At 41.8% G+C, this 17,370-nt stretch overlaps 1 protein-coding gene across 3 annotated transcripts; it reads left to right on the forward strand.

Moving 5' to 3' along the window:
• The first annotated feature begins 563 nt into the window (after nt 1–563).
• On the forward strand, nt 564–15,691 carry ARL9 (ADP ribosylation factor like GTPase 9). 3 transcript variants are annotated; one of them, XM_061420254.1, is made up of 4 exons: nt 564–1,090; nt 4,619–4,781; nt 7,809–7,984; nt 14,769–15,691. In XM_061420254.1, exons 1-4 carry the CDS (start codon nt 671–673, stop codon nt 14,955–14,957), a joined length of 948 nt encoding a protein of 315 aa, XP_061276238.1. In that variant the 5' UTR covers nt 564–670; the 3' UTR covers nt 14,958–15,691. The 3 variants fall into 3 exon arrangements, with proteins under 3 accessions (XP_061276238.1, XP_061276241.1, XP_061276240.1); XM_061420256.1 differs by lacking the exon at nt 564–1,090 and adding an exon at nt 1,121–1,315; XM_061420257.1 differs by lacking the exon at nt 4,619–4,781 and having other exon boundaries at nt 1,006–1,090.
• The last annotated feature ends 1,679 nt before the right edge of the window (nt 15,692–17,370 follow it).

The following is a 17,370-nucleotide window of genomic DNA, read 5'->3' on the forward strand; positions in this document are numbered from 1 at the left end:
TTTTTCCTTAGGCCTCCTGGATAGCGGCTTTAGACGCTGCTGGTGGACTTAAATAGGACGGGTGAGGAGGGGGGAGAGAGCCAACTTCACCCTCCAGACATTATTAACGAGGGGAAGGCAGGAAAGCCTGGGGCTCTCAGGACTCGGGCGCCTTCTCCAGCGCTCTGGTAGGAGACACACGGGCTGGAAGGAGGCCGGGGAAGTGAGAGGCTGAGATGGGCGGGCGAGAAAGGCCTTTCTGAGACGCCTACCCAGTCCGAGCGCATCTCGCCGTGGCGCGCGCTTCCGAGGAAGCGACACCTGAGGACGCTTTTCCTGCTTCAGCGGTCTTTCCCAGCTCCCGCGGGCGGGTCTCCCGGGTCCCCTGGAATGGGCTCGCCCCTTCTTTAGCTCCCACGTTTTACGCTCTTCAATCTGTCTCCCACCCGCGATTCGACTAATCCGCTGCGCGCAGCCCGCTGGCTGGCGAGCGAGCGCAAGATGCCCAAGCTGCAGCCCGGGGCCCCGGGGTGGGAGGGGCTGGCGGTTACCGCGGGGTCGGTGTACGCCACGTGGACCTACGTCTCCCCCGGCGCTGCCCCCACCGCGGCGACCACTCCGGCCCACATCCCGCCCCGTGGCTCCAGCGCGCGGGCGCGCGGGAGGAGGGAAGGAAACCCAGGTGGTGGGGATGGAGAAGGGGAAAGTAAAGAGGGAGAAGGGCAAGGAGCCGGAGAAAGAGAAAATTCAGCAAAAAGAGGAGAGAAACAAAAAGAAGGTGGAGAAGGAGAAAATTAAGGAGAAAGAAAAGGGGAAGGAGGAGAAAATTAAGGAAAAGAACGGGAAGGAGAAAACTGGGAAGGGGAAGGAGGAGAAAATTAAGGAAAAGAACGGGAAGGAGAAAACTGGGAAGGGGGAGGAGGAGAAAATTAAGGCGAAAGAAAAGGGGAAGGAGGAGAAAATTAAGGAAAAGGAGAACGGGAAGGAGGAGAAAAGTAAGAGAAATGAGGATGAAAAGAGGCAAGAGCGGGAGACGGAGAAAGAGAAGGAACAATTCAAGGAGAAAGAGAAGGACAACAGCACGTTGATAAAAATACCGCTGGAGCCGCTGGTAAGAGACCGCTGCCTCGGACCCTCACCCGAGGCCATTGTCCAGTGTTTCGCCGGCTCTGTTACGTGCGAGACCCCCGGTGGGCTCGCGCCCGAAGGAATACGGTCTCGTTTGCCGGCTTTGTATCCGCGGATGGAATCGGAATGTGCCAAGCTTCGAACGACCCATCGCGAGCCCCTTCTCAGCCGCTCGCCCACTCACCCCTAACCCCGACCCTGTGTCCAGGTCTAGTGTTGAAGAAGACACCTTGTTGATGTTCACAGCGGTGCTGGGAATAGCCTTTTTTCCAGCTCCGTCTCTGGCCGGCGCCGAACACTAGCCCCCAGACCCTCACCACACGTGCTGTCTCTGTTCCAGTCTTTTCTGCTTTGTGGGGGCGGGGGGAGGGGAAGGTGTAGGTTTCTTGAATTTGTGCAGGATGTGTTTTGGGACTGCCTGGACCTTTTCTCTGGGCGCTCTGGTTGCTATTACTTACATTGTTTTCATATCACCAGCACCCAGAAGAGAGGGTCACAAAGGTTTAACTGAGAGGCCTCAGAAACCAGCCTTTTAGTCATAAAAGGACAGATACGTATGATTCTACTTAGATGGTTTACCTAGTGTATTCAAACTCAAAGAGCAGAATGTTGGGGGATGGGGGGGTAAGCATTTTAATGAGTACAGTTTGTTTTACAAGATGAATAGTTATGGCTAGTGGTGATGGTTGCATGGTATTATGAATGGAGTCTATATCACTCTGGGTTTAAACATGGTTAAGATGGTAAATTTTGTGTTGTGTATGACTGTGTGTGACCTGTGGATGGTGTCCCGCCAGGCTCCTCTATTCTCCAGGCAAGAATACTGGAGTGGATTGCCATGCTTTTCTCCAGGGCATCTTCCCGACCCAGGGATGGAACCCATATCTCTTATATCTCCTACATTGGCAGGTGGATCCTTTATTACTAGCGCCACCTGGGAAGCCCTTTATGTTGTGTACTTTGCCACAATTTAAAAACTGGGGGAGAAGGAAAAAAACAAGCATTATTTGGCTCAACTTAGTGTGCTTTGTACTCCTGGAGTTCCTGGGCTCAGAGCTGCTTTCTGGTTCTAAACAATATGAATTATTAACAGAGATTTGATCTCTGGTAAAATAGCCAAAGAACTGATGCTTTCAAACTGTGGTGTTGGAGAAGACTTAATTAAGAGTCCGTTAGACTGCAAGATCAAACCAGTCAATCCTAAAGGAAATCAACCCTGAATATTCATTGGAAGGATTGATGCTGAAGCTGAAGCTCCATTACTTTAGCCACCTAATGTGAGGAGCCCACTCATTGGAAAAGACCCTGATGCTGGGAAAGATTGAAGGCACAAGAAGTCAGCAGAGGATGAGATGGTTATATAGCATCACCAACTCAATGGACGTGTTAGAGCAAACTCGGAAATAGGACAGGGAAGTCTGGTGTGCTACAGTCCATGGGATTGCAAAGAGTTGGACACAACTTTGAGACTGAACACACAAAACAGACTATATAGATTCATTATAGTTAAAGGAATAACTTTTAACAAGGAACAGTGGTGTTGAATCATATTTCATGTCTGAACTCTTGGTTTACAGTAACCCCAGCTTTTCTAAACCCCAGCGATTATAAACGTGAGGAACCTTGTATTTTAGACTAAAAAGTAAGCAAAATGTAAAGCATCAATGACTACAGAATTTCTAAATAGGGTCAGGTTAGTGGCAGCGATGTGATTGGAAAGGGAATAGGGAATGGTTTTTATTCACAAAATTCATAAGATCCAAGATGCCATTATTTTAGGTACCACAGAGAAAGGAAAAAAAATGCTTCCAGCCAAAATATGACATACTATAGATTGTAAAGCCCTCATTTCAGAGATGTTAAAATGTGAAAAAAGAAATCTTGAAACTGATAAAATATGTTGGGGTAGCCTGATTGTGGAGCCATTGGTGGAGATAATGAGGGGACACAGTCTACATCTTGCGGCCATTTCTTGGTCACCATTGCTTTAAAGCATTCATTTAAAATCAACCAATGACATCCCCTTAGAGCAGCATCTAGTCCCTTTTCCTTACCATGACTCTGAGAATGACACTATAACATTTAGATGCAGATGGAAGAGAATGGGGAGGAAGCGGGGATGGATATAGGAAACACCTATGGAAGAGCCATTTACTTTAAGAGCCATCAATAATTCACTCCAGTAACAAACATTTACTTTAAAACATTCTGTTACTCACTAGACAGGTTTCATAAATGATTCCCCGTACATAAGTCTCTCTTACAGCAGACCTTAAAACATCTTATTTTTACACAGATCTTCTATATTACAGACAGGAGGGACATGGGATAGACGTATAGTGCTGTTGAGGATCACTTTTTTTTTTTAACAGAAATCTAGTCTAAGGCTTCCCTGGTGGCTCAGACAGTAAAGAATCTCCCTCCAATGTGGGAGACCTGGGTTCGATCCCTGGGTCAGGAAGATCCCTTGGAGAAAGAAATGGCAACCCACTCCAGTATTCTTGTCTGGAGAATCCCATGGACAGAGGAGCCTGGCGGGCTACAATCCATAGAGGTCACACAGAGTCAGACGTGACTGAAGCGACTTAGCACGCAGTCTATGTCTAATGACATTTAGTGTTCAAGCAGAAATGTATAAGATTATTATTTTAAACCAATGCCCTTGAAGATGTTTCCAAGTTTTTTTTTCCCCCATATATGAGAAACCTCTTTGGTAAGCTGTTTGAGAAATAGAATTCCTGTGAACAGTCTGACTGGGTTGCTCATTTATTACTGTTTACATTGAAGTTTGTACACTAAAAGCCACCTTTCTGAGCACTCTAAACTTTCTCTTTCTCTCTTCGTACCACTCTTGCCCTTCTTGTCCCTCAAACACTTGTCATAAAAATTTCTAAGGCTGGTGGAATACTTCTTCCTAAAGTTTACATCTAGTTCATCAGGTTTTAGCATGAGATTTTAACTAGTTTAACAATTTTTATAGTCTTTGCCTTTTCATTTAATATTTATATTAAAAAGTACAGAAGAGAGTAACCTTGCCCTAAGAACTTTTAATCTATGATTCAATTTGGGGAGACAAGACAGATTAATATTATGACCTTACATGCTTACATGCGAAATGGCAGAGTCAATACATAGACCAAGAAGGTCCCAAGACCCCAAACAACAAATTGAATTCTCGTGCAGTCTCCAGTGGTCATGAACTAGGGAAGCCAAGTGAAGAGTGAAAATTGGCCCTGAAAATATGGCACCTCCTATAAATCCTGATATATATAAAGTATTTATTTGATAAATTGACCAGGAGTTGGAAGATGGAGAGAGGGTATACAGTTAATATCATGTAAGTAATGACTGATTATATAAAATACAAACTGACTAGTACAGTTTGTTCTAGACCTATTAAATTTTTTTTGCAAAGTTTTATACAATTTCACAAATATTGGCAAGCGCACTTCCCAGAGCCAAGAAAACAAGGCCCTGATAGCATATTATTGCCTTATCTTTTGTTTCACAGGAGAAAAATAAGCAGATCCTAGTGCTGGGCCTGGATGGGGCAGGAAAGACCAGTATTCTCCACTTTCTAGCTTTAAACCGAGTCCAGCGCAGTGTGGCCCCCACCCAAGGTTTCAATGCAGTGTGCATCAGCACTGAGGACCGCCAGATGGAGTTCCTGGAGAGTAAGCGCTCTTTCTCAGTGCTTCTGGGGGTAGCTAATAGCTTTTATAGCCACATGGTTGTCAAATCTTAAGCCAGATGCGATGTCAACATCACATGGGTCCTTGTGAAATTAATGATAAAATGAATATGAAATGAATGATAGGTCCTTATGAAATGAAACCCTGGGTCAAATTTTCCTAGACTTTTAGAATGCATATGTAGATGAATGCTAGGGTACAATGTGGGTAAAATCACTTTCTGTTCCTTTTATTTTCTCCTTTTTCCAGTGGTGGTGATAAAAGGGAGTTGAGAGGAAGGCTTTAGCACCCTCTCCTTTAACAGCCTCCCTCCTCCTTACTACCCCCCCCATAAAAATCCAATCTGAGTAAATATAGTGTGCTTCCTTCTTGAAAATGCAAATATTCACAAACCTCTTATGACCAGATCACAACATATATACTCTTGTAATCAGATCACAACCCAGAAGCCCCTACTCTAAAGTAATTCTGGAGTCACTGCCTCTCAGAATATTGCTGTTTCCCAAAGTTGTATCAGATCCTCTTATCTTCTCTTTACACTCTTCCAAATTTATCTATCCAGCCAAACATACCCGAATGTCACCTGACATCTCTACCTGGCTGTCTCATCGGCCTCTCACACCAAACATTGTCCAAGCAAATGCTTGATATAGCTGCATATCTGTTCCTGTCCCTGTAATCCACTGATCAGTAAATGTCTCCTCACCCATCAAGATGCTCAAGCCGGAGGACCGGGCATTTTCTGTACCCCCACCTCCAGTATGCAAGGAAAATGCTATGAATTTTTGCTTTCATCCAATTGTGAAGAGAAAATGGTGGGCAGAGAAACTGTTAAACCTGTAGGCAAATCTTTCTGATAAAAGCATTATTAGGAATAGAGATTTCAATTTTCTCAGAAGCTATAGAAGAAATAATATTTTTAATGAAATAGATGGCTAAGAAAAGAGTCTCAGAATATAAAAAGTGAAAAAGGGCAGGGTCGGGGGTGGTGGGAAGGAAAGGAAAGAGAAAAAAAAGAAAGGAAGATAGGAAGAAAAAAGAAAAGATTCCAATTAAGGGGGAAAATGGACAGAGCTGTTGGAGTGAGGAGTTTCAACATATGTTTGTCAATTATTAATGGAATCAAGGAGAAAAAAATTGCAGAGAGTAAATAATGTTTGAACACAGTCAACCAATTTGAGCTAATGAACAATATAAAATTGTCTAATTCTTCTCAAATACCCATGGAACAGTAAACAAACACGGAGCACTGCCTGGGCCATATAGCAAGTCTTAATGGAGTTTTCAAAGAGGCATCATATAAACTCTGTTCTCTAACTATGTTACCATTAAATTAGAAGTTAATATCTAGGGACTTCCCTGGTGGTCCAGTGGTTAAGAATCCACCTTCCAATACAGGAGATATGGGTTTGATCCCTGGTTGGGGAAGTAAGATCCCACATGCCACGGGACAACAGAGCCCATGCGCCATGACTACTAAGCCCAGGCTCTGGGGCCCTCACTCCACCAGTGGAGTGTAGCCTGTACGACACAATGGCGATCCCCCACAGCACAACTAAGACCTGATGCAGCCAACAATAAGTAAATGAATACTTTTTTTTCCAGTCCTGTGCCCTCCCCAACTAATATTTTTTTTTTAAAGTTAATAACTAAAAGATAACAATTCCTATTATAGATGAAATGTCATGGTGTTGGCAAAAAAAATGGGAATCCCTGTTTAAGCTCGTATGTTAAAGGATATGAATTACTTAGATTACATTCTTTAAAACACAAAATACTTTGAAGAATGACCAGCCTGGCTCTCTCTACAAAAGAAAACAAAGGAAAGACAAATAAAGACCCTTTCCTATTAGTTTTTGAAATGTTTTTGTTAAGTGCCCATACAGTGTTCTGCATACTTTTTCTGCAAAGGGCTCGAGAGTAGATAACGTAGACTTTGTGGCCACATGATCTCTCTGCTGCTACTCAGTACTGCGAAAGCAACCCAGAGACCATGTGTGAACAAACCTGCATGCCTGTGTTGTCACACAACTTTGCTTGTACTGAAATCCAACTGTGATATAATGTTCATATGTTAAAAAATGGTAATTCTTTTCCCCCCCAAATGTTTAAAAATGTAAAATCCATTTTTTGTTCACAGGCTGTACAAAAACAGGCAGTGAGCTGAGCCAGGTTTAGACTGTGGGCCATGGTTTGTCAATTTCTGTCCCAGGAGAAAAATAAAAACCGAATTCATTGTATCTGGGAAACTTTCTTCTGGGAAGCATCAGCAGAATGAAATAACCCAAAGACATTTTTTTCCTGAGGCAACTCTTCTTAAATACCCACAGGATCATATTAACTTTTAGTTCAAGATTAAAGAAAGGAAATTAGATTTGGGGTTTTGACAAAGGAAAAAGTTGTGCAAGAGAGGCTAGCCAATGACATTTAAATCAGTCCATTTAAGACATTTTAGAGAAACGTGTTTTAACCCACCACCCTGAATTCTTTTAGTAGACTACTCCTGTTTACTGATCCATGCTTGATAGACATGCACTGGCTGTCATGACTGCTCTGTATAACAGATCAAGAGGCATCCACTGTGGTACAAATTTGCAAGGTAGAACACCTGAGTTTGATCCCTGCCTGGGTTGGAAAGATCCCCTGGAGAAGGAAATGGCAACCCACTCCAGTATTCTTGCTTGGGAAATCCCATGGACAGAGGAGCCTGGCAGTCCGTGGGGTTGCAAGAGTTGGACCCGACGTAGTGACTAAACTACCACCACGCTGGTCCTTTGTGTGCCAGAACTTAGTGAACCGCTTGTGGAGGGTAAATATCCCCACCAGTCATTTCCCCAGAAACATCACTCTGGTTGTTCTCAGAATTGGGTCTAGTCTCACAGCGGTCTTTTATCAGAAGACCTGCCAGTGTTCAGAAATTATCAAAATGTGCCTTACCTGGCTGCCTCGATAGACTCTTCTGAGATTTGTGTGTGTGTGTGTGTTTTCTTCCTTTGCTTTTCTTTGTAGTTGGCGGCAGCGAACCTTTCCGTTCCTATTGGGAAATGTACCTGTCCAGGGGCTTGCTATTGGTATTTGTGGTGGATTCAGCAGATCACAAAAGATTACCTGAAGCCAAGAAATACCTTCATCAACTAATTGGAACAAACCCAGTCCTTCCTCTGGTTGTGTTTGCAAACAAACAGGTAAACATCTGTGCAAATATAAAGTGTACTCAATATTTTTTTATTAATGCAGTAAATAGAAATGTTTACTTTTTGAATTTGATCTTTTAAATTTATTTTTTAAATTTGATTTTTTTTAAATTGGAGGATAGTTGTTTTACAGTGTGTTAGTTTCTGCTAACAGAAGTGAATCAGTCCTAATACACAGATACCGCCTCCCTCTTGGACCTCCCTCCCACCCGCTATCCCACCCCCTGAGGTCATCACAGAGCGCTGAGTTGAGCTTCCTGTGCTTTATAGCAGGTTCCCATTAGCTATCTATTTTGCATAAAGTAGTGTATATTTGTTGTTGTTCTTTAGTCACTAAATTGTGTCTTACTCTTGTGCTACGCCATGGACTGTTGTAGCCTGCCAGACTCCTTTGATGGGATTTCCCAGGCAAGAATACTGGAGCAGGTTGCCATTTCCTTCTCCAGGGGAGCAGGGGATCTGCGCTTCCTGCATTGGCAGGTAGATTCTTTACCAATGAGCCACCTGAGAAGCCTGGTAATGTATATATGTCAGTCCTAATCACCCAATTGATCCCACGCTCTCCTTTCCCCTCTATGTCCACAAGTCCATTTTCTCCCTCTGAGTTTCTATTCCTGCCTTGGAAATAGATTCATCTGTACCATTTTCCCAGATTCCACATGTATGTGTTAATATACGATGTTTTTCTCTTTCTGACTTACTTTATTCTGTATGACAAACTCTAGGTCCAACCACATCTCTGCAGATGACCCAAAGAAACGTCTGCTTTTAAGAGCTAAATATTCAATAATATGCTGTATGTTCATTTCAGTTTATACTATTAGGTCTCCTGGAGTATACAATCAGCCCTCCTTTCAGGGGGAAAAAAAATTCCATAAAGTTCCAAAAAGTAAAACTCCTGTTTGCCACATGTGAGCAACTGTTTTCACAGCATTTACCTTGTATTAGATATTATAAGTAGTCTAGAGAAGGCAATGGCACCCCACTCCAGTTCTCTTGCCTGGAAAATCCCATGGACGGAGGAGTCTGGTAGGCTGCAGTCTATGGGGTTGTTAAGAGTCGGACGTGACTGAGTGACTTCACTTTCACTTTTCACTTTAATGCATTGGAGAAGGAAATGGCACCCCACTCCAGTATTCTTGCCTGGAGAATCCCAGGGACGGCGGAGCCTAGTGGGCTGCCGTCTATGGGGTCGCACAGAGTCGGACACGACTGAAGCGACTTAGCAGCAGCAGCAGCAGAGATGATTAAAGTATATGGGAGGATGTGCATAGGTTATTTGCAGAAATGACACCATTTTATATAAGGGGCTTGAGCAGATTCTGATGTCTTCTAGGGTCCTGCAACCAATCCCCTCACAGATACCAAGTAAAAGCGAAAGTGTTAATCGCTCAGTCGTGTCTGAACGCTTTTCGACCCCATAGACTATAACCTGCCAAGCTCCTATGTCCATGGAATTCTCCAGGCAAGAACACTGGAGTGGATTGCCATTCTGTTCTCCAGGGGATCTTCCCAACCCAGGGATGGAACCCAGGTCTCCCGCATTATAGGTAGATTCTTTACTGTCTGAGCCACCAGGAAAGCCCACCGCTGTAAATTCGTTCAGAACAGAGACTGTCATTCACCTTTGTGTCCCATGTAAAACCTAGTATACTACCTTGTATATAGTAGGAAGTCAACAAATCTGTTAAGTTTAATCAAATAAACATTTACTGACTGTTGAATTGATTTCAACAAAATCTTTGAGTGCTTACTATATATAATGGGCTTCCCTGGTGGCTCAGATGGTAAAGAATCTGAGAGACCTGGGTTTGATCCCTGGATCAGGAAGATCCCCTGGAGAAGGGAATGGCAACCCATTCCAGTATTCTTGTCTGGAGAATCCCAAGGATAGAGGAGCCTGGCAGGCTACAGTCCATGGGGTCGCAGAGTCAGACACGACTAAGCGGCTAACACACACACACACACACACACACACACACTATGTGTCAGTATACAGAATTAGTTTTAGATTAGCTAGCCTGACCTGAATTTCACACACATGCATTAAAGTATTAAACACTCATGAAGAAATGGAAACCTTGTGCAGTGTTGGTGGGGATGTCAAATGGTGCAGCTGCTATGAAAAACAGTATGGCAGTTCCCTACGAAATTAAAAATAGAATTTTCATATAGTCCAGCAGTCCCACTTCTGGGTATATTATCAATAGAATTGAAAGCAGGAACTCAAACAGATGTTTGCACACCTGTGCTCATAGCAGAATTATTCCCAGTAGCCAAAAGGTAGAAGCAACCCAAGTGCCCATCCACGCATGAACGGATAAACAAAATGTGGTGTATACATACAGTGGATATTATTCAGCCTTAAATGTGTCAGGAAATTCTGACACATGCTACACCATGGATGAACTTTAAGGACATTATGCTAAGTGAAATAAGCCAGTAACAAAAGAACAAATAATGTATGATTATACTTTTATGAGGTCCCCTAGAGCAGTTAAGGGCTTCCCTGGTGGCTCAGATGGTTAAAGAACCAACCTGCAATGTGGGAGACCTGGATTCAATCCCTGGATTGGGAAGATACCCTCGAGGAGGGCATGTCAACCCAGTCCAATATTCTTTCCTGGAGAATCCCCATGGACAGAGGAGCCTGGCAGGCTACAGTCCGTGGGGTCGCAGAGTCAGACACGACTGAGCGACTAAGCACAGAGTAGTTAAAATCAGAGAGACAAAAAAATAGTAGTTGCCAAGTGCTGAGAGAGGGAGAAATGGGAAGCTATTGTTTAATGGGTACAGAGTGTCAGTTTTACAAGTTGAAGAGTTCTGAAGATGGTGTACAATAATGTGAATTTACTTAACTGTACACCAAACTGTACATTTCAAAATGGTAATATGGAAAATTTTGTTATGTGTATCTTACTACAATAAAAGAAATTTAAAACAACATTAAACATCTATAGCATTGTGCAGGCATACCTAATTTTATCACACTTCACTTTGTTGTGCTTTGCAGATACTGTGATTTTTACAAATTGAAGGTTTGTGGCAACCCTGCATGGAGCAAGTCTATATGCGCCATTTCCCCAACTTCTTTTTCTCACTTTATGTCTCTGTGTTGCCTTTTGGTAATTCTTGCAATATTTCCAACTTTTAGAATTATTATATTTGTTATGATGATCTCTGATCAGTGACCTTTGATGTTACTATTATAAAAAGATAATGACTTGCTGAAGGCTCGGATGATGGTTAGCATTTTTTTAGCAATAAGGTATTTTTAAATTAAGGTGTGTACATATTTTTAGACATAATGCTATCACACACTTAAAAGATTACGGTAGTGTTAAAGTAACTTTTCTATGTACCAAGAGACAAAAAAAATTCTTGTGACTCACTTTATTGCGGTATTCACTTTATCACAGTAGTCTGGAACCAAATTTGCAGTATCTCTGAAGTGTGCTTGTAATGCTGTAGCCTCTCTCAATTGCCAGGCTTATCAGTCATAAGAGTTCCTACCCTTTCTCCCACTCCTATGAGTGAGTGTTTATGGAAGTAAAATAAATCATTATAATGATGATCTAAAAGTAGGAGCCTATATTAAAGTCCAGCATAAATGCTAGTCCAGCAGATTATTTTTTTTAAAAGGCTGGAGTTTTTTTTGTTTTTGTTTTTTTAGTTAACATCTTAAGTACCACAAACTGTGATGATTTAGAAGATCATGGTAAATGTAAGTGAGTTGTATAGTATTGCATTGCATGAATATACCACCACTTTACCGTTTTATTGTTGGACATTTGGGTTATTTCCAATTTTTCATTGTTGTAAAGAGTTCTATAGTGAATCTTCATGTATGTGTCTTTTCATAGACGTGTACCAACAGTTCTCTAAGGAATTGTGAGGAATTACTGGGTTTGGGGATTTGTACCTTGTGGCTCAGCTGGTAAAGAATCCGCCTGTAATACAGGAGACCTGGGTTCGATCCCCGGGTTGGGAAGAGCTCCTGGAGAAGGGAAAGGCTACCCACTCCAGTATTCTGGCCTGAAGAATTCCAAGGACTGTATAGTCCCTGCGCCTTTCACTTTTCGTTCACATATTCAGTTTTACTAGATATTACCAAGTTGCTTTCCAAAGATATTGAACTAATTTATTCTTCCTACCAGCAGTATATGATAGTTTTTATAGCTCTACACCCTTGTTAATACTTGGTTTGTCAAACTTTCATTTTTGCCAGTCTTGTGAGAATGAAATTTTATCTTATTATTCTAATTTGCATTTCTTTAATTACTAGTGAGCCTGAACATTTTTTTCAGATGTTCACTGGTTATTAGTTTCAAATTAGTTTCATTCTTTGAAGTAAATTTCCATATCTGTGAATTAACTTTTAATATCTTTCCCCAAATTCCTATTGGGTGTTTATCTTTTCTCATTTGAGTTGTAGGAGTCTTTCATATCTTTTGGAAAAATAATCCTATTTCTGTTACATGCATTACAAATATCTTCTCTAGCAACCTATTGTGGAGAAGGCAATGGCACCCCACTCCAGTACCCTTGCCTGGAAAATCCCAGGGACGGGCAAGCCTGGTGGGCTGCTGTCTAGGGGGTCGCACAGAGTCAGATACGACTGAAACAACTTAGCAGGAGCAGCAGCAACCTATTGTTAACATTTTATTTTGTTATGGTTCTCTTTTTAATACACAGGTTTTCATTTTTAATACTCCAATTTATTGATGCTTTCCTTTGTGGTTTATATCTCTTCATCAAATTGAATAAACAGGACCATTTGGTGTCAAATTATAACTTTTACTGGGGTTTAATAATAAAATGTTTGGATATTCTCAGACAGTAAAGAATCTGCCTGCAATGCAGGAGACCTGGGTTCAATCCCTGGTCCGGAAGATCCTCTGGAGAAGGGAATAGCAACCCACTCCAGTATTCTTGCCTGGAGAATTCCATGGACAGAGGAGCCTGGTGGGACATAGTCCCTAGGGTCACAAAGAGTTGGACTCAACTGAGCAGCTAACACACTTTCTAGTTTAAGGTCATCTTGGTTATTACTCCTTGATCAAAATAACTTAAGCTTTTAGATGACTCATTGTTTCAAGTTATTACATAAATATTTTTTTTAAAGTCATCTTACTGTCGTTATTCTTTGAGTGATGACATCTATTAGGGCACAATTATGTGAGCATGGAATACACCTGATATTTATCCCTGATGTTCTTTTATCATTACAAGGAGCCCCTCCTCCCTTCCAACACCCTTCTGTTTTCTTCCTCTCCAATTCCATTGGTGGCATTTCTTTTAACCTGAGACATCGTCCACATGTTACTAGATTCATTAAAACAATTGCAAAATTCACTACTTGCTCTAAGACTAAATGAATTCAGGTTTCAGACAGGCAATAAAGTGGAAGAACCAGAAAAGGTAATGATACCACATGAAGAAAACCTCACACTTACAAGAATTTGATAGATTCATATTGGTACAAGAAAAAATGACAATATTGTACTATTTTAAAACTTTGGGAGAACACCATGAAACAAAAAGCCAATTACAAATTCAATGTTAAGAGTGAAAATGTTTAAACTTTTGCAGAAGACTTAAAAACTGTAACTGAATCTGCATATGTATTTAGGAGAGGGAATATCAGAGGTTATTTGCTATAAATAATTCTTGTTGTGTGAGAGGCAAAGAAATATGTTTCGATCTTATCATGCAGCATAAACACATGCTTTTTGTCTCCTCATTTTAATCTCTCCCCTCTCTGCTTCTTCGGATGGGTTTTCCTCCTTTAAGCCTTCCCCACTTCTCCATCTCATCTTCTTTCCCTCCATCTGTCCCTTGCCTCTCAGCCTTCTTCACCTACTACACCATTTTCTAAACTTATTCTGTCCCTGATCCCTTCTCTACCTCCCTCCTTCCCCCCAAATTTAATGTAAAACTTTTTGTTCAGTAGAAATAATTTTTGCAAAAGAAAACTTACATTTGGCAAATGCTATAATCAATAAGAGTTGGACATGACTGAGCGACTGAACTGAACTGAACTGAACTGATAATCAGTAAAATATTATATGGACAAAAACCAATTTAATGAATCAAGCTTCTTTTGTAAAGACAAATTAAAAATAATCTTGGAGGGCTTCCCTGATTCTTCAGTGGAAAAGAATCTGCCTACCAGTGCAGGAAACACAGGTTCGATCTCTGATCCAGCAAGATCCCACATGTTACAGAGCCATTAAGCCACAATTGTTGAACCTGTGCTCTAGAGCCAGGGAGCTGCAATTACTGAGCCCTTGCGCTGCAACTACTGAAGTCCGAGCTCTACAGCCTGTGCTCTGCAATAAAAGAAGCCACCACGATGAGAAGCCCAAGCACCACAACTAGAGAGAAGCCCATGCAGCAACAAAGACCCAGCACAGCCAACAATAAATAAATTATTAAGTTATTTTTAAAAATTAAAAAAATAAGTCTTGGGAAAATTCAGACAAAATTGGAAAAACAAAACTAGAAGCAGATCACACTGGTTAGGAAATTGATTAAGGTATTATATTGGCTTAACTTTGTTCCAGAAAATACTCTTTTGATAATAACTCATAAATGCTGATATAATTCCGATGAAAATCTTTATATTCAAACAGCCTTTAGGATCCTAGTAATGGGATTACAATATCCTCGATATTATAATGGAGGTTCAGTCATTGAGAGTAATAAATGTATCTATCCAAAAATGTTGCAAAGTAACCAACTTTTTCTCAATTCTTTTTCCATTCTTATGAAGGATCTTGAAGCAGCCTATCACATTACAGATATCCATGAAGCTTTGGCATTATCTGAGGTGGGAAATGACAGGAAGATGTTCTTGTTCGGAACCCAGGTGACTGAGGATGGCTCAGAGATACCTTCCATTATACAAGATGCCAGAGACCTAATTGCACACCTGGCTGCAGACATGAGTGATCAGGCATAGCCCACTGCGAGACTCATGATTTGGATGTCACCAGGGAACGTGACGTGGCAGGCTGGAAGCCAAAATTTCCACTTTCAAATAAAAAATAAAACATTTCCTATTTTCTCAATGCACGACACATATACACATACAAGATAATGTTAATTGATTAAAAGGATCTCTATTTAGATTTTGAACTTTAAAAGTATTGGTAAACAATGTATTTGGAGGGATTTGGATTTTTAATCAACAAAATTAAAGTGAAAATTAGCAAGCATTCATCCCATTTGTAGTTTCTCGGTGAAATGACATTTACATTAAAATATTCTAATAACTTTCCTCTTTTTCAAGTAAATCCAGGTGTATTTCTGCAGGGAGCTGCCCGTGAGAACGGGGTCCTTTGTCCGAAGGACACAGCTCTGGGAGCTGCCTCAGTCCTTGAGGGTTTGCTTGCAAACATAGCTCTCTGTCCCGCCACCCCAGAGATTAGGCGCTTATTTACTGCAGGCACCTGGAGTTCTGTGCAAACTTCTCACGCACAGAGAAATGTTATCTGGTGTAAGAAGTAATAACAGGGAGCCATTCCCATGCTCTCAAGATTTCTTGTGACTGTTTGTAAGATGTATAGGCCAACCAAGAAAAAATGTCAACTGTCTTGTCTTTCTCACGCTCTTCTGTATAAATATGAGATGCTGAATAAAGTTGGTGTCAGACTGTGTCCCTTCATGGTGACGTGTCTGAACCTCTCGACCCCATTTTTGTAGTCTCTTGCTTTAGTTTCTTTCTTAGCCCCGCCGTGCACGTTCTTGGGACCTGATGGACTTTGCCGGCTGGCACCGGCATATTTCCTTTAAGTGGATCCATTTAACAATGTGGGAAAAGAAATCAGGATAGGGCAATAAGAAAAGTAAACACTATCAAAGTCACATAGAAATACAAATTAACAGCATTCAGAAAGATTTAAGAATGGCTTCTTTCTAAGAAACTACCACTAACAGAACACCGTAGGGATTTGTGTTTCAACTTCTTGATATTTTATTTTTTTATATAGATAAGCTTTATCTTTCCTAGAAATATTTAAGAGTGATAACTCTGCTTACCTACAGATATGATACAAATCCAACTTTTAACCTTAGTGTCTTCTCCTGATTTCTTTTTTTAAAAAGACTTCCAGTTTCCAGTCCAGCATGTAAGAAGCTTGGAAGCCATGAGGCCATTCTAACAAGTAAAAAGCTGAACAGACTGAAAGTTCAGCATTGGAGAGACTACTGGAATACAGAGAATAACAGTTTACCAGAGCAAAGACTCCTAATGGGAAACTCCCCATGGGAACCAGTGCCTGCCTGTTAGTCACACACTTGTGTCCAGCTCTTGGCCACCCATGGGCTGTAGCCTGCCAGGCTCCTCTGTCCATGGGATTCTCCAGGCAAGAATACTAAAGTGAGTTGCCATTCCCTTCTACAGGGGATCTTCCCAACCCGGAATTGAACCTGACCCTTCTGCATTGCAGGCAGATTCTTTACCACTGAGGCACCAGGGAAGCCCCACTGGGAACTAGTGCCAGCGTAGAAAAACCAGAACTATAACTGATGAATTGCTGGTTGCTCAGACTACTCTGAAAATTAAAAAATTCTAGGGGAACCCAGTCATAGGAAGGCCCCCAATTTTTTGAGATTTACCTCCAGGACCTTGACCAGATTCCCTCAATAAGTATTAGAGAAAAATCCCCTGGTGCTTCCAACGGAGGGGAAAAAAAACCCTTTTGAAATATGCCAGAGCATTCTGTTGTTCTTAACAAGGTCTGCCCTCAGGGGAAACTAGTTAACCAGTGCCTAGCCTAGAGTCGGACACGACTGAAGCGACTTAGCAGCAGCAGCAGCAGCCTGCTGGAGTATTATTGTGTTCATGTGTGCTTGCTTGTGTCCTCTGCAACCCCATGGACTGTAGCCCGCCTGGCTCCTCTGTCCATGGGATTTCCCTGGCAAGAATACTGGAGTGGGTTGCCAGTTCCTCCTCCAGGGGATTTTCCCAACCAAGGGATTGAACCTGCTCCTTCTGCATTGGCATGCTGATTCTTTACCACTGAGCCACCTGGGAATCTCACTCCGGTATTACCAGAGAGTAACCGGAACATAACTGACCTGGAGGAAAGGAAATACCCAACTCTAGTCCACTCCAGTCATTCTGTTCCACTTAAGAGGGCAGAAAACTAAGACTTAAGTCTGCAGTCCAGAGGCACAGAGTCTCTAAAAGGCTGAGCCCTCATCATAAGACTATAGAATATTCTCCCTTCCTCCACCCTTACCTCACCAACACATTGCTAAAGGCCTGTTTACAGAAGTTCCTTTTACCCAATACATCATGCCTGGCTATCAGGAAAAGCTACAAGACATAGTAAAAGGAAAAAAACACAGAAGAGACACAGCATGCACTG

This window comes from Bos javanicus, chromosome 6 (assembly GCF_032452875.1).
Source record: "Bos javanicus breed banteng chromosome 6, ARS-OSU_banteng_1.0, whole genome shotgun sequence".
Classification (NCBI taxonomy): domain Eukaryota; kingdom Metazoa; phylum Chordata; class Mammalia; order Artiodactyla; family Bovidae; genus Bos; species Bos javanicus.